This window comes from Sinocyclocheilus rhinocerous, unplaced genomic scaffold, assembly GCF_001515625.1.
Source record: "Sinocyclocheilus rhinocerous isolate Xijiao unplaced genomic scaffold, SAMN03320098_v1.1 scaffold3854, whole genome shotgun sequence".
NCBI classification, from domain to species: Eukaryota; Metazoa; Chordata; class Actinopteri; order Cypriniformes; family Cyprinidae; genus Sinocyclocheilus; species Sinocyclocheilus rhinocerous.
In genome coordinates, this window is record NW_015639760.1 from 167,393 (window position 1) to 195,385 (window position 27,993).

The 27,993-nt window shown below is 36.2% G+C and overlaps 1 protein-coding gene across 1 annotated transcript; it reads right to left on the reverse strand.

Moving 5' to 3' along the window:
• Positions 1-1,679: 1,679 nt before the first annotated feature.
• Positions 1,680-27,974, reverse strand: asic1a (acid-sensing (proton-gated) ion channel 1a). Its single transcript, XM_016567333.1, has 11 exons — positions 27,761-27,974; positions 25,397-25,810; positions 22,889-23,084; positions 8,682-8,829; positions 8,484-8,611; positions 8,237-8,387; positions 5,781-5,837; positions 5,534-5,687; positions 4,647-4,738; positions 3,994-4,073; positions 1,680-2,226 (listed from the first exon to the last, which is right to left on the reverse strand). The coding sequence occupies exons 2-11, from the start codon at positions 25,771-25,773 to the stop codon at positions 2,107-2,109; spliced, it is 1,503 nt and encodes a 500-aa protein (XP_016422819.1). The 5' UTR covers positions 25,774-25,810; positions 27,761-27,974; the 3' UTR covers positions 1,680-2,106.
• Between the last annotated feature and the right edge of the window lie 19 nt (positions 27,975-27,993).

Consider the following 27,993-nt stretch of genomic DNA (forward strand, 5'->3'; position numbering starts at 1 on the left):
GAGACATTTTTGTGAGATTCAGCCACACATGGAAGTAAAAGATCAACTGATTCATTAGAATAGGAATTTAACAAAGGAACTGAGTGGCTTAAGATGGCAAAATGCCCTTTGAACAATAGAATCCCCTGTTAAGGAATAAATGGAATACCAGAACAGATCTCTGGGGCCAAAGGTCAAAGTTCCATGAGAAACGATGTTGGCTCAGGACAGGAATTCCTCAATTCAAAAAGAGCTTATGGATTTTTTTGGAGAGTTAAAACCTTTGTGTTATTTTAGAATTATTTATTTAGTATTCATATTTTTAATTGTTTTTACACAATTCAAAATATTAATTAACTTTTATTTTGTTTTATTTTTCATTTCAATTTTAGTTCAAGTTTTAGACATTTTGTAGAAATATTTGTCTTTAATTTGTTTCAGTTTTAGTTATTTTAATACTTAAACTTATTTCAGTTGCCAAGGCAACAAATTGGCCCAAAATTACATCTTAAGTTGTACAGACACGCACAGAAATATTCCAGGCAGGCAGGCAGGTAAGCAAGACATCATTTTATTCATGATAATTCATTAAAAAAAAAAACATTTTATTACAGCCACATGATAAACATCAAAATAATACAGAAATGTATCAGTTGAAAAAGTTTGATTTACATATTAATACTGCTGATATTTGACAATCCTGATTTTGTAGGAAATACAGAAAATTGATTGCGTGGTTTTCTGAAAAGAAACCAGACCAGAATCTGCTGTATATGAGATAAATATTGTGTCTAAAATCTAAATCTGACATGAAAAAATATTCATAAACTACCATAGTCCACAACAAATAACTGCGTACTATCTGCTGGCATTTGACACACCTTTCTAATGCATCACAGACTACTTCATTTCCTGTTTAAAAATATGGGTCACTGTGTTGCTCCAACTTTTCCTCATCCATTCCAGAAATGATCACATGTAATATATACATGCACAAAGACACACTTACAAACTGACAAACACATCCATGCACTTGCAGTCAAGCTTGCACGCACACACACCAATGGCACACAACGTTAACAGACACATATACAGACATGCACACGCATCCCAGCTCCCGAAACAAACATGACACTGCCTTAGCCAGAAGCCTTAGAGAGCTCACATGCACCCCTGGGAATATCTAGGGTTAGTCTCTCAATGATCTGACATGGGCCGGTGTTATCATGCTCACATCATGTAGCACCCACAAGCCTTCAAGAAACAGTTCACCCAAAAAATGAAAATGAGCTAAAAATGTAGTCACCCTCAGGCCATCCAACATGTAGATGAGTTTGTTTTTTCATGGGATCAGATTTGAAGAAATGTAGCATTACATCACTTGCTCACCAATGGATCCTCTGGATTGAATGGGTGCCGTCAAAACAGCTGATAAAAATCCATCTTCATGATGGATTGGTTTCATACAAACACACAGCTTTTCACTTCACAAGACATTAACTGATGGACTGGAGTGGTGTGGACTGCTTGTGGATTATTGTGACGTTTTTATCAGCTGTTTGGACTCTCATTCTGACGGCACCCATTCACTGCAAAGGATCCATTGGTGAGCAGATGATGTGATGCTAAATAATCGTGGATGGCCTGAGGGTGAGTGAATTTCGTGCAAATTTTTATTTTTGGGTGAAGTATTCCTTTTAGACTGGTGTTCCCTCATGTAATGGTGTTCCCTTGTGCAATGAATCGCCTGTCACAATGCATTTACAGCCATATAATAGCCATTAAGATGCACAGAATCAACAAAATATGACACATACAGTAACCCCTCAAGCTAGCGGACGCAATTCTGTCGCAAAAGGCCAGGCACACAGAGATCGAACCATTTAATTAATATTAAACGTTTTTGACATTCCTGCCCTATAGAGACATAATCAAAAGCAGCTTGTTCAGTTAACCACAAAACATTTTTGGAAAAATCCTAGAAAATCACACAGGCATAATAGAGAGAGAGAGAGAGAGTACAACCACAAGACGCCAGAACAATCCGTAGAAAACACAACCGTGCTGGTGTTGTGATGCCATCTGCTAAAATGTAGAACATGAACAGCTGGAATTTCTGCGGGAATGTTAATGGAATTTACTGACGTGACATTTGACATCATCCAGGCCGAGTACAGTGCCGTGATCAGTGTTGTTGTTGTTGTGATGCTTCTTGTCGGAGCAGCGGCACAACCTGTGTTTCATTACCTTGACCGACAAAAAGAAAGACAAAAAGATGTTGTGACGTTGTCTTTGAAGGGTTAGTTCACTCCAAAATGAAAGTTCTCCCTAGTGAAAAATAAACATAGTAAAATTGATCTGAAAAACATTTATTTCATGCTAAGTATACTAATAAAAATACCCTGCAATTTTACTTTTGGGATACTAAACTGGTATACTTAAAGTCTGCTAAATTGGAAGCACTAATTTTGTGCTTACTGAACTTTAATTGTGCGGAAGTAGTGCTGAAGTCCAACTAAAGATACACTGAAGTATATTTAACTGTGCTAAGTGGAACTATTGCGAGTATACTTCAGGTAAACTTTACATTTCTTCTATTTAAAGACCGATATTATTCAAAGATCATACAATCCTCATCAATAGTGACATTAAAACACATTTCAGGCTTAATATTAAAAATTGTGCTTTGTGCACAAGTAGTACTCCAAATAGAGTTTAATTATAATTTTTCTATCACTAAGTCTTGAGTGATATACGTCAGTAAATATGTTAATAGATTTGAACTATACTTAGTATGAAATAAATGTATTTGAAATAAATATTACTTTTTACTAGGGCTGTCGTTACTCTTTTAAATCTTCAGGATTTCTTTCATTTTGCATACACTACCATTTAAAAGTTTGAGGTTGGTGAGATATTTAAAATGTTTTTGAAAGAAGACTCTTCTGCTCACCAAAGCTGCATTTATTTGATACAGTAAAAACACTAATATTGTGAAATATTATTTCAATTTAAAATAACTGTTTCTGCTTTTAATAGATTTTAAAATGTAATTTATTCCTGTGATGCAAAGCTGAATTTTCAGCATCATTACTCCAGTCTTCAGTGTCACACGATCCTTCAGAAATCATTCTGATATGCTGATTTGCGACTCAAGAAACATTTCTTATATTTATCAATGTTGAAAACTGTTGTGCTGCCTCCTATTATTGTAAACAACCATTTTTTCAGGCTTCTTTGATCAATAGAAAGACATTATAAAAATCTTTACTGTCACTTTCGGTCAATTTAATGCATCATTGCTAATTAAAATAATTACTTTCTTTTAAAAACGACTCTTATTGACCCCAAACATTTGAATGGTAGTGTATTTAAGCTTGACATATTGCAATGGATATTGTAGCAATAGATTATTGGTGAATAGCGACTTTCTGCAGAAAAATCTCTGTTCCACAGATAAAAAGAAAGTAATTTGGGTCGTCATGAGGGTAACCGAATTTAAAATATTCCTTTAGTAAACTATAAAAATGTCACCACACAAATCCCAGCAGAAATGTTTACAGTGTCACACGATCCTTCAGAAATCATTCTGATATGCTGATTTGCGACTCAAGAAACATTTCTTATATTTATCAATGTTGAAAACTGTTGTGCTGCCTCCTATTATTGTAAACAACCATTTTTTCAGGATTCTTTGATCAATAGAAAGACATTATAAAAATCTTTACTGTCACTTTCGGTCAATTTAATGCATCATTGCTAATTAAAATAAGACTGGAGATATGATACTGAAATTTCAGCTTTGCATCAGAGGAATAAGTTACAATTTAAAATATATTCATATAAAAACTGTTATATTAAAGGGGTCATATGATGTTGCTAAAAAGAACATTATTTTGTGTATTTGGTCCGAATTTAAAATATTCCTTTAGTAAACTATAAAAATGTCACCACACAAATCCCAGCAGAAATGTTTATGACAAAACAGCTATACAGATACGTTATATATCTTACCTCATAAAGGTAGTCAAAAAGCTCCAAAATCGTAAGAACACTGGCTCCAATGAACAGCCCCATCTGTCCTCCGATATCACCTACCAACACACAAACACACACACATTTCACAAGAGGTGAAAAACATTCGCTAAGATGCTACTCTCCCAGGATCAGGAAACAGTCCTCCATAAAATGCACTGACTGCACACATCTGAATTTTGGGTTGAACTGTTCTGGAACAGCTTAACCACTGATTTCTAGTCGTGTCCTCTTTTGGAAGGCCAAACAAAGTATTTTCGCTTTAGCAACGAAACACACAGCGTCTTCACGACATGGCGGCGGCGGTGGCAGCAACAATAAAGTTATGCCTTCTTTCTTTGCGTGAACATTTGGGCGGCGTTATGCAAATCTTCCCACATCGTGACGTAGACATGTGGGGGCGTGTTTAAATGAGGCGTTTTAGGAGGGCGTGGACCAGTCTTAACTTTTATAAAGAATATCTCTTTGGGTTTGAGACTTTAGTCTTTACAACTTTAGGGATCTTATCTATTCACGAACAGCTTGTAACACGCCAAAGAGAAAAGAAAACTTGAAATCGCATCATATGACCCCTTTAAATTACAATAATATTTACTGTATAACATACTGTAGGCTATATAGTTTTTACTTACCCAACAGACCAGCCACCTCATAGGCTTTCCTTTGCTCAATGGTTTCATAGTTCAGAGCCTCAAAGAACACGTCCAGCACTAGAACATTCTCCCTGACAGCACACACAACACGGTTTAGCATGATTTTGACAGTCCAGTATGGAAGATTATACATTAAAATGCTAAAGTGACACATTATCCAACACTTTTGTCGTTTTGAACATACACAGCACACTGTAGTCACTGGTATCTACACAATTAATCAATTAAGGGTGCAGTATGTAACCCGGTTGAAACGGGTACTGCAGTCTAAATTCAGAATACTGGAGAGCGTTGTTTCTCCTGCCCATTCTTCTCATACTCAACACTCACGCGGGTTGCCAGATTACGGACATGCAACAGGAACCAGCACAACTGACAATGGATGGCGACAAGCCTTAAACTGAAAGTTGATGAGTTGATTTATCCGCGTTTTATTATGTCTCTGAGCTTTTTAGATGGATGCCAAGGCTTTTAGGTCGGGTAGAATCTGCGATCTCTGACCCAGTTCCATGGCTGCAATACGTTATTTTTTTCGCCAACTGGCAAGCCGGGGTGTTGAAAAACTATTGGTTAAATTGGCAGTGGGCGGAACCACACAAACCAAAACAAAAACAGACATCCCGACACAGAACACACATTTCAAAGTAGCATAACTGTCTGTAGCATTGTTTTTCGGAGAAACATGTAAGTGAACTACTTATGTTTTCTAAATAAGTGTAAACATGGCATTTTTGTGCTTTAGTACAGTCAAGAAATTACATAAAGCACCTTAAAGAAATGTTGGAAACACAGTCACTGTGATGGAAAACAGGTAATACTGTATGTGACCGAGGTAACAAAGCAATCAATGCTTATGTAACACTCACGTTATGTATTTCTCAGATTTGCTGTACTTCTTTGCGAGGTATTTGACCGACGCTTTGCTGGGGATCTTGACGAAAGACAGCTCTTTACTGTAGCGCGTGATGTTGCACGGAGTCTCGCATGAGCAGTAATCGCTGTCTCTCTCCACCAGGAAATCTGTGTAATAAGATAAATTATAGCACTGCAAACATTGAAATCATGGCTCATCTGAAAGATAAACTGTCATTCATGATAAAAAAGTTAACTTACCTAGTGCTGGATGTGCACATTCTTTATATAGCCCAGGAGTGCAGTACTGCGCATCACCTGCAGGGGCAGTAAATGTCTAAGTATCATTATTGGGATAAACATCAATTCTGTCATCATTTTCTCCCTCATGTTGTTCCAAATCTCCTGTTGTATATATTTTGTGTAAATGTTTTGACTTAATTGATGTTTCCAATACAAAGCTGCTGTGAGGCTTCAGAAGACATGGAGTATAGTTCATGCCTCTCTATGTACTTTTATTATGTTTTTATATACATTTTGGAGCTTGCCAGCACACCAGAAATTCGCTTTCATTATATGGAGAAGAAAACACTGTATAAAACAAACTACACAAAAGAAAAACGGTCATATGGACTTGGATGGACATTAGGGTGATTAAATGATGACAGAGTTTTTATTTCCTGTGTGAACTTAGTGTTCAAAATTCCTGCCTTTTCTCAAAAGGTGACTATTAAAACAGTTTTTGTTAATTGAAATAAAGCTGAAATAAAATAAAATAAAAAGTAAAATGAAATAAAAATAAGAGATGAAAAACGTAAACGTGGCAACTAACTGAAACAAATAAGTTTAAGTTGAAGTATTAAAATCACGAAAATTAAACCTGAAGTAAAAATAAAGCTAAATAGATAATATATAATATAAATAGCAATATATTTATATATATATAAATGGTAACACTTTACAGTAAGGTTTCCCTAGTTTACATGAACTACCAATGAAAAATAATTGAAAAGCATTTATTTTTATTTATTTATTTAGTTAATGTTAATCGCAACACTTACTAATACATTACTAAAATCAAAAGTTGTATTTGTCATTATTAGCTAATGCACTGTGAACTAACATGAACATTTTTTATAAACTAATAACTACAATAAATACTGTAAAATACATTGCTCATTATTAGTTCATGTTAGTTAATGCATTAACTAATGTTAACAAATCAGACCTTATTGTAAAGTGTTACCAAAAAACTAATAAACTGTCAAAAGCAAATAACAAAATGACTAAAACGTAAACTAAAAATTAAAATGAAAACTGAAAATATTAAAATAAACTCAAAATATAAAAGTACTATAATACCATACAAATAATACTTAAATAACACTAGTTCATAAATGCACATGTAAAATCAAATAAATAAGTGTGGCTACATTTCGTAAAATCATAAGATTTGTAACATTTTGTAACATTTAGTAAAATCATAAGCTCTCCCATTATCTTCATTTTTTTTACCGTGTTCTTGCGCATCATAACGAATATTCAATGGCCAGATTCCTTACTGCAGATATAAATTGCCTCGAGTTAAAATCCCACACTAATATATGTTAATTTAGCTTTTTGTAATCAACTAAATTGCATTTCAGTGCCAGTGGCGGTTTAACAGGAGCAGGTTTAATTTGGTTTCACTGGCTTGATTAACTTGACCTCAAAGCAGCTGGGAACTCAGCTGCTTTTTAGAGGCAGATACTTGAAGTACTTATACAAGTACACATAAAAATACCTGCTAGTATGTTATAAATGTGATTAAGCACAATTACTGTAACTATAAGCGTGCTATCATTAAAGACTTTGTATAAAGGTGAGGATGTGTGGTTTCAGTCCCATTATATAAATGCATTAAGAAAATGAGAAGGCCATAGACAGCGTAATTTTAGTATTGTTTTTATATACTTTTATTGTATTTAGTAATATGTTGAATTAGCTTTTATTTTTCTATTTTAAATGTAATTTTAGTCATTCTATGTGCTCTTGCAATTTTTATTAGTTTTTGTAATATTTATTAAATTATTTTTTATTTCAGTTTTAGTTGAAGCAATTTTAGTACTTCACCTTATTCATTTCAATTTCCTTTTATTTTATTTTATTTACTTTATTTTATTTCAGCATAATTTCAATTATCAAAATCACTTCAATAGTTTTAGTCAACAGCAACAACACTGATAACAGAAGACACTGATGTTTTAGTATTATTTATATATTACAGTATTTGTTGAAATTTAGAATTTGCTTTTCAATTTTATATTTCCTATTTGCATTTTAAGTTCAGTTTAAGTTTTCATCATTTTATCATGCACTTTTGTCATTTTTATTAAAGGGGTCATATGATGCTGCTAAAAAGAACATTTCTAATTTTAATTTAAGTTTTAGTTTTTCATCTGATATTTATGTTATTTCAACTTTATTTCAATTACCAAATATATCTTTTTAATAGTTTTAGTTAACAATAACAAAACTGACAGACAGTGGATAAAGCCATCATGTGAAGCAATTTGAGATTTAATTTCACAGCACAAACAATAAATGAACCTGTTCATCATTTCGTGGACTCTTCTGAACTGTATCATTACAGTAATTGCAGTATTAGAGTGAAATACTTTAAATGTTGTACTGCCGAGTGAATGTGAAGTGGTGCTGTAGTCGGTGCAGTGACTCACCAGGCATATGCACCATACGGCAGTTGCAGTTTTCCACCAGGTAGCGCGTCTCGCAGTCTGTTCGACAGGCGCTGATGCTGTACACTTTGAAGTAATCCGAGCTCGGCGGGGTCGACTTGCAGCTGCCCCATGGAGCAGGAAGATACACCAGCTGGAAAATAAATAGTACTAGTGTAAAAAAACAAAACAAAACAAAAACAACAGAAAAAAACTCTCAATTTAAAGTGCGTATTAACATGACACCCACTCGCTGCTCTTGGCAAGAAACGAACGTCTGGAATCCTGGTGCGACTCCGAAGCCCAGCTGATCTATAAATGGAGGCTCGTCCTGACTGTGAATCTGAACTTTGATTCCCGCCTCAAACGACGAGTCGTCTGCGAAAGGAAAAAGAGAGAGTGAGAGGAAGAATATAGCATGATCTGTTTGTTCCTCGTGCAGTCTCACCTGTCTCTCCCCACACAGGTAAATATTCGTCTTGCTGAATGTCCAGCATGATCTCCAGGCCGTTTCCCATCCCTCCCTTCACGCTGACCAGCGGCGCGCCGGTGTTACCAGAGTTAAAGCTGTAACATTTCCCGTAACGTGTGAATACCTGAAAACACACAGAAGGAAACTAATGCATACCTTTTATATTAATGTTTTGTCTCTAATTTTGTTGTTTATTTCTATTGGGCCAAAGAGTGGAAACAGCGGCATTTTCAGTGCCATTTCTTACACTGAAAACCTTTTATTTTACATAATTTGAAGATAAGATGCTTGCCCGTGCCAAAGTCTGCTTAGTTTGGGAAGAATATTCAAGTGTTTCTTTTTCACTATTTAGGTCTAAATAAATAAATTAATAAATAATCTACCTCATCAGATGGTTCATATACTACAGTAACAAAAAACGATAAATAAATATAAATTTTCTATAATATATCTGGTATTTTTATATTCAACATTCAAATGTTTGGGGTTGGCAAGTCTCTTCTGCTCACCAAGGCTGCATTTATTTGACTAGAAATACAGTAAATTGTCATTTTAATATTCTGAAATATTATTACAATTTAAAATAGCCATTTTCAATTTGAATATATTTTAAAATAGAATTTATTTCCGTGATGCAAAGCTGAATTTTCAGCAGCCATTGCTCCATGCAGTGTCACATGATCCTTCAGAAATGATTTATTGGTCAATAAACATTTCTTATTATTATCAGTTGAAATAAAACAGCTTCATATTTCAGCATTTATTTGAAATAGAAATCTTTTGTAACATTACAAATGTCTTTACTGTCACTTTGAATCAATTTAATGTGTTCTTGGCAACATTTATATACTGTATATTGCGCAGCTTATTTGGTCAAGATAACTCGACAAAAATGCTAAATAATAACTTTTGTAGTGTGGGGATCATGAGACAAATAAATAATGATTTCTGTTCAAGATTTTCGACTGGTTCTCAACTGCTTTTGCTTCCAGACTCTGATCATATTATATTACACATTATATTACCTGGCTGAAACAGTAAAAATGTATTAAGATGTCCACAATATTTAATCTTCCAGCTTCACAGGCCAAATAATAAGCACTATCTTAACATGACAGTTGCTTTTTATGGTTTTCATTTTTGGTTTTCCCCTGCTGTCAGAAAAGACGTGCAGCTAGACTGAAACGATCTGAACGAAATAAAGAGATATTACAGGAGTTGTAACAATTCTGCACACTGCTAGTAAAACACCCTATTCTTGAAAACTGACATGAGACATAAACAATGAGAGAGCAGGAGAGGAATACAAAAAAAAAAGTTCATTGTAGACCAGCTGAGAGTTATTAAAGGGAGCCGGTTCCTATGGAAACAGAGACCCGAGTGTGAAAAACACAGAAACGCTTGCACGAACACACACCGGACTCGGTCCTCTCGCTGTGTTCTCTTTGATTCGTTAATGTGTTTCAAGACATTTCCCTTTGAGTACGACTCCATCTGTGTTGAAAACATAGCAGGAGATCCTGAGAGGTTTCCTGTGAGCAGTCAGACCTGCGTCAAAGTGACCTCCCCTTCTGTCCACACCAGCATCCATTAGTGAACTCAGCGTGTCCTCCTGAGCGAGTTCTCGACAGCAGGCGAGTGAGGCGTCTTCTTCTTCTTCTTCTTGCTTTACGGCGGATCGCAGACTTATAAGTGCATTACCGCCACCTATCTCTCAAATAGACCATTGACACTATCTACAATCTCAATTAGGAGTGTCAATGGTCCGCTTGAGAGATAGGTGGCGGTAATGCACTCCGCCGTAAGTCTGCGATCCGCCGTAAAGCAAGAAGAAGACGCCGCACGTGCCTGCTGCCGAGAAAACGCTCAGGAGGACGCGCTGAGTTTAGACAGTTCGGACATTGCGGTAAAAAACGATATAAATACTGTTCAGTTTCTTGCACAGACCGATCGTTTTGTGTCTTTACACATCAATGTATCGTCACGAGCCAGAGTTTAATTTGGTTTTGTTTGAGTGTTTTTTTTACTCCCAAAGCCGTGATTCCCATTCACTTACATTATAAGACTGATAGACTGCAACGGTTTGAGTTCAAAATCTTTGTTTGTGTTTGTGGCAGTGAAAACGTTGTGCCACAACATCCTTTCAGGTTACTTTCATTTTTTTTTTCTCACTTTGTGTGTTTGGGGTGGAGCATTTCAATTATCAGCGGAAGGAAAGAGGATATAAGGAAGTGAGTCATACCTGAGAGTAATTGCGTCATCTGTAAAAGTTTGCAGTAGTGTGGGAGTGATTGTTTGGAGAACCCTGCGAGGTGGAAAGATGGCTGTTTGTTCAAACGTTTGCTTTTCTTGTGAGTGATGTCTGGTGCGTTGTGAAGTTCCAAATTACTTTTAAACGTGGCACTGCCAGATCGTCTGCACTTAAAGTTGTTCTGAAGACAAGTATCGGCTGCTCATCCACCTGTCCTGGTGTCTGAAAATCCCGCTACACTCTCCAGTTTTCGTCATGACTGCAAACTTGGTCAGTACCTCTCTGCCGCCATTACACATACTCATTTCACTCACTACTACACCGGCGCGCCGGTGTTACCAGAGTTAAAGCTGTAACATTTCCCGTAACGTGTGAATACCTGAAAACACACAGAAGGAAACTAATGCATACCTTTTATATTAATGTTTTGTCTCTAATTTTGTTGTTTATTTCTATTGGGCCAAAGAGTGGAAACAGCGGCATTTTCAGTGCCATTTCTTACACTGAAAACCTTTTATTTTACATAATTTGAAGATAAGATGCTTGCCCGTGCCAAAGTCTGCTTAGTTTGGGAAGAATATTCAAGTGTTTCTTTTTCACTATTTAGGTCTAAATAAATAAATTAATAAATAATCTACCTCATCAGATGGTTCATATACTACAGTAACAAAAAACGATAAATAAATATAAATTTTCTATAATATATCTGGTATTTTTATATTCAACATTCAAATGTTTGGGGTTGGCAAGTCTCTTCTGCTCACCAAGGCTGCATTTATTTGACTAGAAATACAGTAAATTGTCATTTTAATATTCTGAAATATTATTACAATTTAAAATAGCCATTTTCAATTTGAATATATTTTAAAATAGAATTTATTTCCGTGATGCAAAGCTGAATTTTCAGCAGCCATTGCTCCATGCAGTGTCACATGATCCTTCAGAAATGATTTATTGGTCAATAAACATTTCTTATTATTATCAGTTGAAATAAAACAGCTTCATATTTCAGCATTTATTTGAAATAGAAATCTTTTGTAACATTACAAATGTCTTTACTGTCACTTTGAATCAATTTAATGTGTTCTTGGCAACATTTATATACTGTATATTGCGCAGCTTATTTGGTCAAGATAACTCGACAAAAATGCTAAATAATAACTTTTGTAGTGTGGGGATCATGAGACAAATAAATAATGATTTCTATTCAAGATTTTCGACTGGTTCTCAACTGCTTTTGCTTCCAGACTCTGATCATATTATATTACACATTATATTACCTGGCTGAAACAGTAAAAATGTATTAAGATGTCCACAATATTTAATCTTCCAGCTTCACAGGCCAAATAATAAGCACTATCTTAACATGACAGTTGCTTTTTATGGTTTTCATTTTTGGTTTTCCCCTGCTGTCAGAAAAGATGTGCAGCTAGACTGAAACGATCTGAACGAAATAAAGAGATATTACAGGAGTTGTAACAATTCTGCACACTGCTAGTAAAACACCCTATTCTTGAAAACTGACATGAGACATAAACAATGAGAGAGCAGGAGAGGAATACAAAAAAAAAAGTTCATTGTAGACCAGCTGAGAGTTATTAAAGGGAGCCGGTTCCTATGGAAACAGAGACCCGAGTGTGAAAAACACAGAAACGCTTGCACGAACACACACCGGACTCGGTCCTCTCGCTGTGTTCTCTTTGATTCGTTAATGTGTTTCAAGACATTTCCCTTTGAGTACGACTCCATCTGTGTTGAAAACATAGCAGGAGATCCTGAGAGGTTTCCTGTGAGCAGTCAGACCTGCGTCAAAGTGACCTCCCCTTCTGTCCACACCAGCATCCATTAGTGAACTCAGCGTGTCCTCCTGAGCGAGTTCTCGACAGCAGGCGAGTGAGGCGTCTTCTTCTTCTTCTTCTTGCTTTACGGCGGATCGCAGACTTATAAGTGCATTACCGCCACCTATCTCTCAAATAGACCATTGACACTATCTACAATCTCAATTAGGAGTGTCAATGGTCCGCTTGAGAGATAGGTGGCGGTAATGCACTCCGCCGTAAGTCTGCGATCCGCCGTAAAGCAAGAAGAAGACGCCGCACGTGCCTGCTGCCGAGAAAACGCTCAGGAGGACGCGCTGAGTTTAGACAGTTCGGACATTGCGGTAAAAAACGATATAAATACTGTTCAGTTTCTTGCACAGACCGATCGTTTTGTGTCTTTACACATCAATGTATCGTCACAAGCTGCAGGGTTTAATTTGGTTTTGTTTGAGTGTTTTTTTTACTCCCAAAGCCGTGATTCCCATTCACTTACATTATAAGACTGATAGACTGCAACGGTTTGAGTTCAAAATCTTTGTTTGTGTTCTACTGAAGAAACAAAGTAACCCACATCTTGGATGCCCTTTGGGGTAAGCAGATAAACATCAAATTTTCATTTTTGGGTGAACTATCCCTTTAAGTTATGCATTTTGCATTGACTAACACTGAGAAAAAGCAGCTCCCTCAACAAAGAGAAATCGAAGGAGATAACAACAAAAGACTGTTCAAAACTTTGGGGTCAGTAAGATTCGATTTTTTAAAAGAAATAAATACTTTTATTCAGCAAGGATTATATTAAAGTGCCCCTATTATGGATTTTTGAAAATTACCTTTCATGACGTGACGTGACATGTGGCCAAGTATGGTGACCCATACTCGGAATTAGTGCTCTGCGTTTATCCCATCCAAAGTGCACACACACACAGTGAACACACACCCGGAGCAGTGGGCAGCCATTTTTTTGCTGCGGCGCCCGGGGAGCAGTTGGGGGTTCGGTGCCTTGCTCAAGGGCACCTCAGTCGTGGTGGGAGAGAGCGCTGTACATTCACTCCCCCCACCTACAATCCCTGCCGATACGAGACTCGAACCCGCAACCTTTGTGTTACGAGTCCGACTCTCTAACCATTAGGCCACGAGCAGTGTGTTACTGCATTCCCACAACTCCACTTCCCATTCATGCAGTGTGTAACACAGCTCTAAGTGAATGAAAACATCCTGCAAAGTTTTAAATCTGAAAGTGCACCGTGTATAATGTTATTGTCTCTCAAAAGAAAGAGTCGACTCTGAATCAAACGAGTCATTTTTAAAACGAATCCCAAGCTGTTTCATGTTGACGTCAAAGTGAAACATTAGCATATTGCCTGCCCACTTGTTGGTCTTTTGGCGCTGGTCTGAATGAAGATGCAGATTCATTCTTTGCCACTAGGTGCCGCTTTTGGAGCGGTAAAATAGCGGTTTCCCCGGTAACACTGTACACAAAGCAGCACTGCGCTCACAAACGCTGCTTTATCAGGCATTACAGGCATTATGAAATGAAAATGAGACCAGTCGGAACAATCACCGCAGATTAGCGTCACGCAAAGGAGGGGTTTGGAAAAATGAATCGTTGAGCGAATACCAAAACCAAAATATGAATTTTTCATTACCCATAATAGGGGCACTTTAAATTGATCAAAAGGGACACTAAAGACATTTATGACGTTACAAAATAGTTATATTTCAAATAAACAATGTTCTTTTGAACTTTCTATTAAATTTAAGAATCCCAAAAATAAATGTATCATTATTTCCACAATGTTTTCAGCAGTGATAATAATAATATACGTATGTTTCTTGAGCAGCAAATTGGCATGTCTGAATGATTCTGAAGGATCATGTGACTTTGAAGACTGCTGAAAATTCAGTTTTTTCAGTTATGTTCAAATAGAAAGCAGTTATTTTATTTCAGAATAATACTGTTTTTACTGTAACTTTTATACAAATAAATGCAGCCTTAGTGAGCAAAAGAGACTTTCAAAAGCATTAAAGAAATCAGATTTTTATAAGTATCGGGTTTCTAAGATTTTTCTCCTAACAAAAAGACCCAAATCTCAAAAATGTCTCAAACTGTACCCAGATTTGCCAAAATACTAATTTAAGCAAACAATCTTAAGAGATCTTATGATCTCAAATATTTCTCAATTTCTTTCAAGACGAAATTTGAGCATCTACCCACAATGATTTTATAGCTGTATGCTCCTACAGTATGTCAAAAACGGTCTTATTTATATCTATTTTTATTTTACTAAGAAAGAGAGGAACCATCTCAGACAATACAACATCTCTGAGCAAAACAAATTCTCTGGAGCGGTCTTGAAATGTGTTTTTAACTCTACATACAGACACAACATCCTAAAAATACCGCATTCATGGCACAAGACAGCGAGATGCATCATAACAGTTCAAACACATCCATTTAGCGCATGTTCACATAGAAAAAACCTAAAAAAACTGAAAAAAGAAACATTCTGCAGTTTAACTCAGTATCACTCAAGAACCTTAATGCACAAATGTATACCGACATCTCACTGTGACAGCTAACCAGCTTAGATCATTCTGCTAAAAAAATAAATAAAGATCATCCAGCCTTGCCAAACTGAAAAGCAGGACTGTTTTCCTGGTTTTCAGAAGGTTTGGGGCACTTGTCAGCTAGGCCAGTTTGAGAAACCAACTAAATCAGCACAAACCACCTTAGGCAGTTTTGTTCATCAGGACGGTATCAGATTTGTTGTCTAAAGGCACAAACCCTGTAGCATTTTTTCCCCTTTCAATCTGTCTGACTGCTTGAATCATGGCTATGTGTGATCAGCGGGTCCTCATGAGGGCAGGTCTGCCCGACATAACCGCCTGATTTAAATCCCCGGTGCATGAGAGACCTGTGCGCCGCAGGAGCTGAGGAGAAATAATTACACCAGTAAAACAGCAGAGAGAAAGATAGATGGAGGACACTGGCATGGAGAGAAACAGACTGATCTGGATGATCATGTCCACTCGCTGATAAACTGTAAACAAGTCACACTGCATCTCAAGAATAAAAGCTTTGGGGGATATTTATCCACAAAACTTCTGGATGATTGACTGTTAAAACGTTGTTACCATTACATTGCTATGCAGTTGATAGTGTGCTGAGATGTTGCTAGGTGTTTTTTTACTGGCTCAAGTCAAATTAAATGTAGCTGAGTTTGTTTCTTCAAGGGAACAGATTTGGAGAAATGTAGTATTACGTCACTTGCTCGCCAATGGATGCTCTGCAGTGAATGGGTGCCGTCAGAATGAGAGTCCAAACAGCTGATAAAAACATCACAATAATCCACACCACTCCAGTCCATCAGTTAACATCTTGTGAAGTGAAAAGCTACTGTAAGAAACAACTCCATCATTTAGGTGTTTTAAACTGTTGCTTCTGGCTAAAATCAGAGTATTTTCGCTTTCTCCACTGTAAAGTCGTCTTATCTGAATCAGGGGAGAAATGTGCACAGATCAAACACAGTTTACAAGCAAAAACAGTCCAAAACAGTTCTAAACAAATATGTTGGTGGATTTTGATGTGAGAGGACAACAGGGGGTGGAATTTTCCTTATGGCTAAAGGACTCATATTTTGGTCAGAAGCAATGGTTTACATTTAATGTACTAATGATGGATTTGTTTCTTACAAACATGCAGCTTTTCGCTTCACAAGTTGTTAATTTATGGACTGGAGTGGTGAGGATTACTTGTGGATTATTGTGATGTTTTTATCAGCTGTTTGGACTCTCATTCTGACGGCACCCATTCACTGCAGAAGATCCATTGGTGAGCAAGTGACGTAATGCTACATTTTCTGCAAACTCATTTACATCTTGGATGACCTGAGGGCGTGTAAATTCCCAGCAAATATTCCTTTTTGGATTTACTATTCCTTTAAATAATGGGACCTTATTGTAAAGCATTGCCATTTTTCACCAACAATACTTTTCATCCTTGGGCGAAACAGTCTGGTTGCTTAGAAAAGTAATAGCACACCTCTCCTTGATGTCACATAAATAAAAAACAACCTTCAACCACCAGAACACCCTAACATTTGCATAGCAACACTTAGAACACCCTAGCAACTGGATAACAATATCTTATTATCGTGGCAATGACTGGCATTGCACAAGCAAGCAGCACTCATTTCTGAAAGTCTGCAAACTGTTCTTTGCATGAATTATTGCATCAGCATAAAATGCCAAGTAAAAACTTTAGAAACAAATGTCAGTTCCTTATTTTGTCACTACCAGCTTTTTAATGTACGTCTTAAAGGCATTTAATGGGTAATTGTGTTAAAGATGCATAGATTAGTCACCTAGTGTTTGATAGCCTGTGCATTTCTCATTGGTCTTCATTCTTTATGCAAACACCCCCACCCCCACCGTCATCCGGTCTCTCCTTCGGCAACACTCTGGAGTCCAATTAGCTGTCATGATTAGCTGTAAACATCATTTACGTGGGGTGGGAGCACAGACGGCATGCAAAGGCACTTTAATCACGGTCTCATTACCATGTGAGATTATTCATTGCACAATCATTTATTCATCTGTGGCTGAAGATCTGAAACATTGACTTTGGATATTAAAGAAATTTCCGTGCAGAAAAGGGGACGTGTGTGACTGTGATCTGTTCTTTTTCTCACGCAGCTCTATATTTTATTACATGTCGGCTAGTATTTTATGGATTCTCTTATGCTTACCAAGGTTGCATTTATTTGACCCAAAATAAAGTAAAATTGTGAAATATTATAACAATTTAAAATTACTGTTTTATATTTGAATATGTTTTAAAAGGTCATTTATTCCTGTGTTTCAAAGCTGAATTTTCAGCATCATTACTCCAGTCTTCAGTATCACATGATCCTTAAGAAATCATTCTAATATGCTGATTTGCTGAAACATTTCTTATTATTATTAACAGTTGTGCCGCTTCATATTCTTGTGGAAACTGAGATTTTCAAGATTCTTTAATAAATAGAAAATTCAGATTTTTTGATGGATTTAATTAATCTGTGCAACATTATTATTATTATTATTTACTTGTTTTCCCACCATGTTTTTCAAAGAGTCCAAATTATGTTAATTGTTGGGTGTTACATTTTTAATAGTATTAGAAATGGTGGGAAATTTGTGCCATAACAGAGATCAATTATTGCACAAAATGTGAGACAGCTAAATATTACGTTTTGAAATGATTAAAATAAGAACTTATTTTAATAAGTTCTTATTATAAAATAAGAACTTATCAAATTATTAAAATAAGAGCTTATAAAAGAACTTGTAGTTACAAAAAAACAGCTTTTTACTACAATTAATTAAATATCAATTCAACAGATAAAATTATGATACAGAAATTACGGATACGGAACAGAAAATCAAGACCTCTGATGACAGACGAAGAAAATCATCAGATATTTCAAGTTTTTTAAAGAACTAGCTACTTTTGTGAAAACTTGGACAAGATTTCTGCCTTCACTGAGATTTTCAAGATTCTTTAATAAATAGAAAATTCAAAAGAACAGATTTTTTGATCGATTTAATTAATCTGTGCAACATTATTATTATTATTATTTACTTGTTTTCCCACCATGTTTTTCAAAGAGTCCAAATTATGTTAATTGTTGGGTGTTACATTTTTAATAGTATTAGAAATGGTGGGAAATTTGTGCCATAACAGAGATCAATTATTGCACAAAATGTGAGACAGCTAAATATTACGTTTTGAAATGATTAAAATAAGAACTTATTTTAATAAGTTCTTATTATAAAATAAGAACTTATCAAATTATTAAAATAAGAGCTTATAAAAGAACTTGTAGTTACAAAAAAACAGCTTTTTACTACAATTAATTAAATATCAATTCAACAGATAAAATTATGATACAGAAATTACGGATACGGAACAGAAAATCAAGACCTCTGATGACAGACGAAGAAAATCATCAGATATTTCAAGTTTTTTAAAGAACTAGCTACTTTTGTGAAAACTTGGACAAGATTTCTGCCTTCAGTGATTCAAAAAAAAAATAAATCACCAAGTTCACCCTATTTGTGGAAAGCGCCAAATAAAGCAGTTTGGACAGTATATAAACAACATTTGAGCCAAATGACTTCCGTCATCAAGACCAATGAAGCAAGCAATTCCCCTCCCAGAACGAAACCCATCAAGCATTTAATTGTAGCTACGCAGGGATGAAAACCACAAAATAGAGCCGGCCGGCCGTGAAGACAGACCGAGGAGAGCCATCTCTCCAATTCCATTAACAATTACAAAAAGTCTGGTGCACTTCACAGGGCTATTTTTTCCCAAAGCACAGAGTCAGTATAGACAGAGCTAACAGACACTCTCTCACACATCACACCAACTCTAATATTTAACACTGACCTATTTTCAAGGCTGCAGGGTATTTTGAACCATGCTGTGGGAGTTTTTAAGCGGCCTAGAGCAAACGAGATTGTAGGCTTTCTTCAAAAGCCTGCCATGGAAGGTGAGCAGGGGCGTCGCACCCGTGGGGGATGTGGGTGTTTTAACACCCACACTTTTCCCGGTGAGAGGGTTCAACACCCGCACTTTTTCTGCAGTTTTTCCGCAGTTTTGCACAACCGCCTTACTACAGTCGCTCCTCCGTTTCTCTGTTGGCATTTGGGTAAGTAGGGCATTATCACCAACACACACAAAAGACTAAAGATGCTTCAGACGGGGATGGGGGAGTCAGTTCCACATGTCGCCATGGAAACTTGGAGAGAAACATGGTTGGTTACATCATCAAAGCAACCTTTTCAGCACCATAGTCCTCATAGTGTCATAGTGAACTCTTGCTCTGATGCTAGTTTTCAGTAATGAGCTGCTGCTCACATCCGCTCTCATCGCTTACAGTTAAACATTTAGGTCTGAGTCACTGGCTTCTCGGACACAAAAGTACTGTAGCAGTGGTTTCATATGGTAATACCAAGGTACACTGATATATAGTATTGAATCATCACCACATGCATGTATCTTGGTATTATATGCATGGCAAGTACACTGTAAAAAAAAGATTTTTCAAGGTTGTAAATAAAACAAAAGATTACTGGAGTAGGTTTTAGAAGAAGGTTATGGATGCTTGTTTACTCCATGGGATAAAAAATTAGGTACAATTATAAAAAAAGGTAATTGTGACTTTTTATCTTACAACTGACCCTTCGCATGGAGCTTGATTGACAGGCGATCCGGCCAATCATAACACTATATCCGCCATTTTGTCCGACAAACAAACCAGACAGGAGAGTAGATTAACGTCGGTGGACTTGAACTTGAAAAATTGTGTGTATTGACATCTTTCCGCGGCTGAAATAAAATACCTTCTGATGTTCGTTCATGTTTATTTTGCACTTTAACTAGTATAGAGCAAGAGATGATCGGTTCACGCGCTGCTTGAACTGAGGCTCTACAGCAGTCGGTCACGACAAATAAGGAGCCATAAATGGTATTTATTGTTTGAATTTCTTAAAAAAAAATGACAAAATTTGAAAGCTGAGGCGTTGTTTTACACCAAAATAACCTGCTGTCTTGTCTGTCAGCGCGTTGTCAGTTTCCTCTTTACTCCGCAATGTATTTTCTCTGTGTGAGAACACGATGTGTGGCGTGAGAATGGCATGGCTTGTCGGACATTAACTGCGTTATGCGTTATCTTTGTGAAGGGTCAATTCAAACTTTTATATTCAATTCAATTCTGAGTTTATATCTCGTATTTAGACTTATTCCTCACAATTCGGAGTTTATATCTCACAATTCTGACTTTTTTCCTGATTCTGAGTTTACATCTCGAAACGCAGACAATTTTATCACAATTCTGAGTTTATATCTCACAATTTAGACTTATTCCTCGCAATTCTGACTTTATATTTTGCAATTTAGACTTATTCCTCGCTATTCTGAGTTTATATCTCACAATTCTGACTTTTTTCCTCACAATTCTGAGTTTACATCTCGTAACGCAGACAATTTTCTCACAATTCTGAGTTTACATCTCGTAACGCAGACAATTTTCTCACAATTCTGAGTTTACATCTCGTAACGCAGACAATTTTCTCACAATTCTGAGTTTACATCTCGTAACGGAGACAATTTTCTCACAATTCTGAGTTTACATCTCGTAACGCAGACAATTTTCTCACAATTCTGAGTTTATATCTCGCAATTTAGACTTATTCCTCGCTCTTCTGAGTTTATATCTTGCAATTCAGACCTTTTTCCCAAAAAATTCTTAGTTTATACCTCACAATTCAGACGCATTTCTACCAATTCTTAGTTTATATCTCATAATTCTGACTTTTTTTCTCACAATTCTTAGCTTATATCTCACACTTCAGACTTTTTTCGCAATTCTGAGTTTTTTATCTCACAATTCAAACTTTTTTCCCCAAATCTGAGAATTCAGAGGGAAAAAGTCAGAATTTCATTTTTAATTCATTGTTACTTGTTTACTTTCTTTGTAAATATTTGTAAAATAAGTCATTTCTGAGTTAAAACTGTTTCAAAGTAAGCATACACCAATTTCTTTTCAATATGCTTAAAAGACTACATGGTATTCATGTTTATTTTCTGCTGCAGTGGTCGGGTCAATAGTTCAAATTTTTACTTATTGCAGTTCAGATTTGACAGACTTTAATTTGCATTCCTGTAGTTCAATTGGAAACGCCTGGTACTAGCACTGCCAAGGTCATGGGTTTGATTCCCAGAAAACACTTCCCAGATAAAATGCTTTTGATTTGCTTTTGACAAAAGTGTCTGCCACACACATAAATGTGTTTGCCCTGGCAAACATTTTAATTTACTATCTTCTTTAAAGGGGTCCTAATTATGCTCTTTTACAAAGTCTTGATTTTGTTTTGGGGGTGTACTAGAACAGGCTCTCATACTAGGTTGTTCGAAAAACACATTATTTATCACATATTTTACATTATTACAACAAGCTAGCGTGTCTCCGACATAGTGATAACACTCGTTGCCTTCTCTAGTGCTTGAAAAAGTGAAAAAGCATAATAGGACCCCAAAGCCATACAGAAGATTTTCTGGGCAAAGATAAACAAAACTGTGTTCTTACTTGACACGATTCAATACGGAAAGCCTACAATATGAAAATGTATATTTTGCATGTTTATGTCTTTTAAAGAATAGAAATTTCTGCTACTATTCTGATGGATACTTACTTGCTCAAATAACTTTTTTTTTTCAGGTAATGCATCAAACCATCAGAAAAAAAACAACTCTGCAAGCTACAATTGGTGATAGAAAGGCTTGTCTTTTGAACTGTCATGGTGTTTTGAATTCATTAATTGATAAAAGTAAGAAATGTTTCTTAAGAAGCAAATCAGTATATTAGAATGATTTCTGAAGGATCATGTGACACTGAAGACTGGAGTAATGATGCTGAAAATTCAGCTTTGCATCACAGGAATAAATTACATTTAAAAAATATAGTCAAATAGCAAATAGTTATTTTAAATTGTAATAGTATTTCACAATATTCCTATTTTTACTGTATTTTTGAACAAATAAATGCAGCCATGGTGATGTTTCAAAAACATTAAAAAATCTTACAGAGCATAAACTTTTGGACCGTAGTGTACAAATTAAAATTTCAATGCACTTCTACTCACACAACAGCTGCTCTGCACACAAACTGAACTGAATTGACAGTTCTGGCCAAACCTCCCTCACATTAGCCTCAGGCCATCATGCCATCCTTACAGTTGAGCTCTGGTTGTACCATGTAGACGGACACATTAAAGGAAAAGGGTATTTTTGTTGCTTTTTGTTAGTGTTGCTGAAATGAAAGCCATAAAACAACTCAACAGCACAATGTGAACCCTGGGAAATCTCGAGAACTACAAACTTCATTCCAGCGGCGTAAATGATTGGACTGTCAAATATCACACCCCAGCATTTGGCTGAAACCTAGAAAAAGCCTTGAGCGCTCCGAGAGATTTGCATCAAATAAATACACCAGGGCTGCAGAATGGGACTTGAAGTGAAAAGTGCTCAAAGAAATCTATCACTGTGCATCCCTAGAGTGCCTCACCACGCTGAAGTCTTCGGGTCGACACAGGGAACCTCTGAACTGGCAGGAGAGCAGCATGTCTTTTATGTCGTGTCCTGTTCTATTATAGAACTCCCACATGTTGAAGGGTCGCGGCTTGAAGGAGCGAAAGTCTGCTTTGCTCTTGAGAACCTCCATCACGCTTTCTTCAACCAGGTGAGCGTCCCGAATCTCATGTCTATAGAGACAGGCAACAAAAAAAACAGAAGAACATGAGAGTACACTCTTAAAACTAAAATTTCTCAATAGGATTTATTGCAGCGATGCTGTAGAAGAACCATTTTTGGCTCCCAAAAGAACCTTTCAATGAACCTTTTCCACTATAAAGAACCTTTAATGCAATGAAAAAGTTCCATGGATATTAAAGCTTTTATTAAGTTGTCAAACCTAGTGCAAAATGCATTGCTTTAATATTGTTTTTTTAATGAACTTTTTATTAAGAGTTTGTTTGTTTGTGTTTAACGTCATGCCAGCTTTTGTGGTGAGAAACATTTATGGCTTAATTATATGTGACCCTGGACCACAAAACCAGTCTTAAGTTGCTGGGGTATATTTGTAGAAATAGCCATAAATACATTGTATGGGTCAAAATTATAAATTTTTCTTTTATGCCAAAAATCAGTAGGATGTTAAAGGGGTCATATGATGCTGCTAAAAAGAACATTATTTTGTGTATTTGGTGTAATGAAATGTGTTTATGCGGTTTAAGGTTCAAAAAACACATTATTTTCCAAATATATTACCCCCAACACTGCTCATAACTGAGCCTAAATGATGGCGCAATGTCAATATTTATTTTGTGCCCTTGATGCAGCAAAGCTGTGCATGCTCTTTTCAGCTGTCCGTTGAGGAAGAAGGAGAGTCACATGTCGAAAAGTGCCACACTAGACCAAATACAGAATAAAATTGAGAAAAAGAGAGTGTGTGTGTCACTGTGCAGAAGCACTTGGAATGCAGAAGCAGGCGTGACTGAAGTCCAATTCAAACCCACATCACATCACAGCTGCCGGGTGTTACAACACTGCAGTAACTAAATCACGACTTCCTGATGCCAGATGGAAGCGGATACTGATTCTCATGCCAAAGATTTAATTTTAATATGATTTTTTAATTTGGGAGTTGCACTTCAGCAATCCAGAAAAGACCCATATAATCTGATGATACACGGTCTACATGTCTCTAAAAAATAAAGGTTCTTTATTGGCATGTATGGTCCCGTAAAGAACCTTTAGCATCCAGTGAACCTTTCCATTAGACAAAAGGTTCTTTATATTAGAAAAAGGTTCTTTAGATGATTAAAATCTTCTTAAAGGAATAGTTCACCCAAAAATGAAAATTTGTTGAAAATTTACTCATAGGCCATCCAAGATGTTTGATGAGTTTGTTTTTTTCATCAGAACAGATTTGGAGAAATTTAGCAGAACATCACTTGCTCACCAATGGATCCTCTGCAGCGAATGGGTGCCGTCAGAATGAGAGTCCAAACAGCTGATAAAAACATCACAAAAATCCACACAAGTAATCCATCGTCTTATTAAGCAAAAAAACTGTGTGTTTGTGATAAAAACACGTCTTAATGATTAATTTATTTCATTTTAAACAATGGTCTCTGCCTGGCTAAAATATGATTCCTCTATCAATAATATTGCTTCCTCTAGTGAAAAAGTCATCTCATCTGAATCAGGAGAAACATGTACAGATAAAGCACCGTTTACAAGCCAAAACAGTGGCTGGTGGATTTTGATGTGAGAGGAAAACTGGAGTTCTGCACTGGAGGAAGCGTTATTATGGATTAGTGGCCCGTATTTTGGCCAGAAGAGACTGTATAAAGTTAAAACGCCTTAATGATGGATTTGTTCCTTACAAACATACAGCTTTTCATTTCACAAGACATTAATTGATGGACTGGAGTGGTGTGGATTACTGTGATGTTTTTATCAGCTGTTTGGACTCTCATTCTGACGGCACCCATTCACTGCAGAGGAGCCATTGGTGAGCAAGTGATGTGATGCTAAATTTCTTCAAATCCATTCTGATCTACAAACTCATCTACATCTTGGACGGCCTGAGGAATGGCCTTAATTCTCGGGTGAACTATTCCTTTCGATCACTGACAGTTTCTTTGTGAAACCAAAAATGGTTCTTCTATCTATGGCATCGCAGCAAAACCACAACTGGAGTGCACTTTCCACGATTAAAAAAATGAACAATAATCAGACTGCATCTTTCAATTTGCCAGAAAAGCACTTAGGATGAAGAGGCAGGAGCGACAGAAATATATACAATATCATGACTTCAGCATCAGGGACTCCCCAGAGCTCTGCAATTTCATTTCCGCTCCTCAAGTTCAATAAAAGCACGCTAATCATTTACACTCCAGTGTGCTTGTGCATTCATGCAGGGAATACGAGAGCATAATCTACTGAGCGAGTGACTCATGCTCATTATTAAACTTAACCACAGCCCCTCGACTGATACACATTCACCAACCTGGAGTTGAGCAGCGCCAGCAGCTCGCCCGCGTGGTACAGGTCGTTGCGTGTGATCCTGCTGAAGCGGATGGAGTTGAGATTGCAAATCGTCACCGCTGGGAAAACCATCACGGGCGTCGTGATCTCGTCCAGCTTGGTGACGTGAGGGTACTCCAGGTAGAACTGAATGCGATCGACGCAGACGTACATTAGAAAGGTCAGTGAGCTGAGGAAAAACACCACCCAGAGGCAGCATTTGGCCGTGATCTTCTCATAGGAGAAGATATGAGAGATGCCGTGCAGAGTCGAGGTGTGAGCGAACACTTGGAGGGGAGGCGGCTGGTCGTAATCAATGTCCATAGCTTCCACTTTGAGATCCATCACTGATGTTTTCATCACACAGTTCTTCCACCGCAAAGCTGCGAAACTCTCCCTAAGACGTTAAAAACAGAGACACACGTTTTACTTCAATAGTTCTTACGATCATAAGTGAGTGATCATTCAGCAAAGACGTCATTTTGGGATGAAACTATTAAGCTGGGCTGGAAACTCTAAGGCTGGTCCCACAAGGGTTGATTCGTTTTAGTATTATTAAATTTACCATCATAGCTTTTTAATTTTTTTTATTTTAAAGGGGTCATATGATGCTTTTTTAAAGATCATTATTTTGTGTATTTGGTGTAACAGAATATGTTGACATGCTTTAATGTAAAAAAAACACATTATTTTTCTCTTTATATTTTCAGTTTTCTTTTTTAGTTAATGTTGTTACATGCTTTTGAGATTTTAAGTTAAAAGTTTAGCTTTAATTCATTTTTATCAACAAATCATTTTAGTACTTCTAGTACTCATTTAGATTCCAAGGTCACATTTCTAATTTTCATTTAAGCTTTTAATCTGACATAATATTTTATTCTTTTTCATATTTTATTAATATTATATTTTAATATTATTAATTTACCATTATAGCTTTTTATTTTAAATTAACTTTATATTTTCAGTTTTCAATATTAATTTTAATTAATTTTTAATCATTTTGTTATATGATTTTATCATTTTTAATTTTTATATTTTTCTTTAATTTATTTTTAGCTTTGAGTACTTCAAATTCAACTTATTTCAGTTAGATTCCAAGGCAACATTTCTAATTTTCGCTTATGTTTTTCCATCTAATATGATATTTTATTCATTTTTTATTTTCATATTTGATTAATATAATATTTTATTCATCTAATATGTAATATTTTATTCCAGTTTTATTTCCCAAAATGATTTTTAGACAGTGAATAAAGCCATCGTGTGAAGCAATTTGACATTTTTCCCCCCATCACAGACAATAAATGATTCTGTTCACTATATTTTAAGATTACGTTTTGCATCTAATATTAATATTTTATTATTCACTAACAAAAATAAAAACTGTTTTTGACAGTTTTATTTTTAATTAACAATAACAACACTGATACACAAATCAAGTTACTCTCAGAGAACTGCGTTTATAAAAAGTGAAATGACTAATGATCAAACACAATGCCATCTTGCCATCTCCCTAAAAAGCTATGTCCCAATATCAGGGACCTTCAACAGGGGGAAGCAGAAATGTAGTAAAATTAAAACATAATGTGTAAGTATAAGTCACTGTACATCAATGCTTCTTCTCTGTATATAGTTCAGACACCTACAGAGAGCTTGTAAAGGGCAATTTGCTGCCTACGCCAAGTTCCCAATAGCATTTAATTATAGTCTACAGACCAGCTGACAGGAAAATCTCATAATCAGAACAACATATTGCAATGCATCCCCAAATCAAATATGTTAGCATAAAGACAACTAGAGCCTTTTTGGCATTCATTTGTGACATTATTTTCATAACAATTAAGCATGCACCCATTCTCATTAACATAATGCAAAATAAGATGATAGATAGATAGATACTTTCAGTTGTAAAATAGGCCTATGTATAAATATTTTATGTTTAATTAGTAAAATTAAAATATAATGCGTACAGGACAATTCTCATGACTGCATTAAAATCTAATGAGAATCATCAACGAGAATAAAAACTCTAAAGCTAAATATCTGGGCTAATTTACATCAAGAAAATTGTGTGTGAAAGCTTAATTTTATTTTTTTTTAAAGTCACAACTCAAAAAATAATAATAGTACAAAAAAATCTTCCCATTTTAATTTTAGGGTGAAATGCGACTTGTTTTCGTGAGATTTACCTTTCGTGAGAATCACACAGTTTCAGGTGAAACGCGCCAAATCACGATTCGATTTTTTTTTGGCTTGTTACATTGTGTCACGCAACAAAATCCCACAGACAGTCAAAGCGCGACAGTGATTGGAACAGCAGCGTCACTTGTAGCACACGAGCGTTTACCTGAAGCACTTCAGAAGAAAGATGCTGGACCTGAAAAGCGATGCCAGTTATCCGAACATTTCTCCGGCGTTCGCGCAGAAATCAGCCGATCCCGCCGTCCATCCGACAGACTGACGGAAAGCCATATCTGTGAGGAAATGATGCTTCGCGCGCTGGATGCTCTCGTGTGACGATCCTGAAGCTCTAATGGAGGAAGCCAAGGATCGTGAGTGTAAGAGAGAGAGAGAGAGAGA

Bases quoted from the DNA above. Each gene is read 5' to 3' on its own strand.
- asic1a (XM_016567333.1), bottom strand. From the start codon at position 25,773: ATGAAAACATCAGTGATGGATCTCAAAGTGGAAGCTATGGACATTGAT. The intron at 5,688-5,780 runs GTAAGTTAACTT...CTTATTACACAG, and splicing joins ATGTGCACATCCAGCACTAG to ATTTCCTGGTGGAGAGAGAC. The intron at 4,739-5,533 runs GTGAGTGTTACA...GTGTGCTGTCAG, and splicing joins AAATCTGAGAAATACATAAC to GGAGAATGTTCTAGTGCTGG.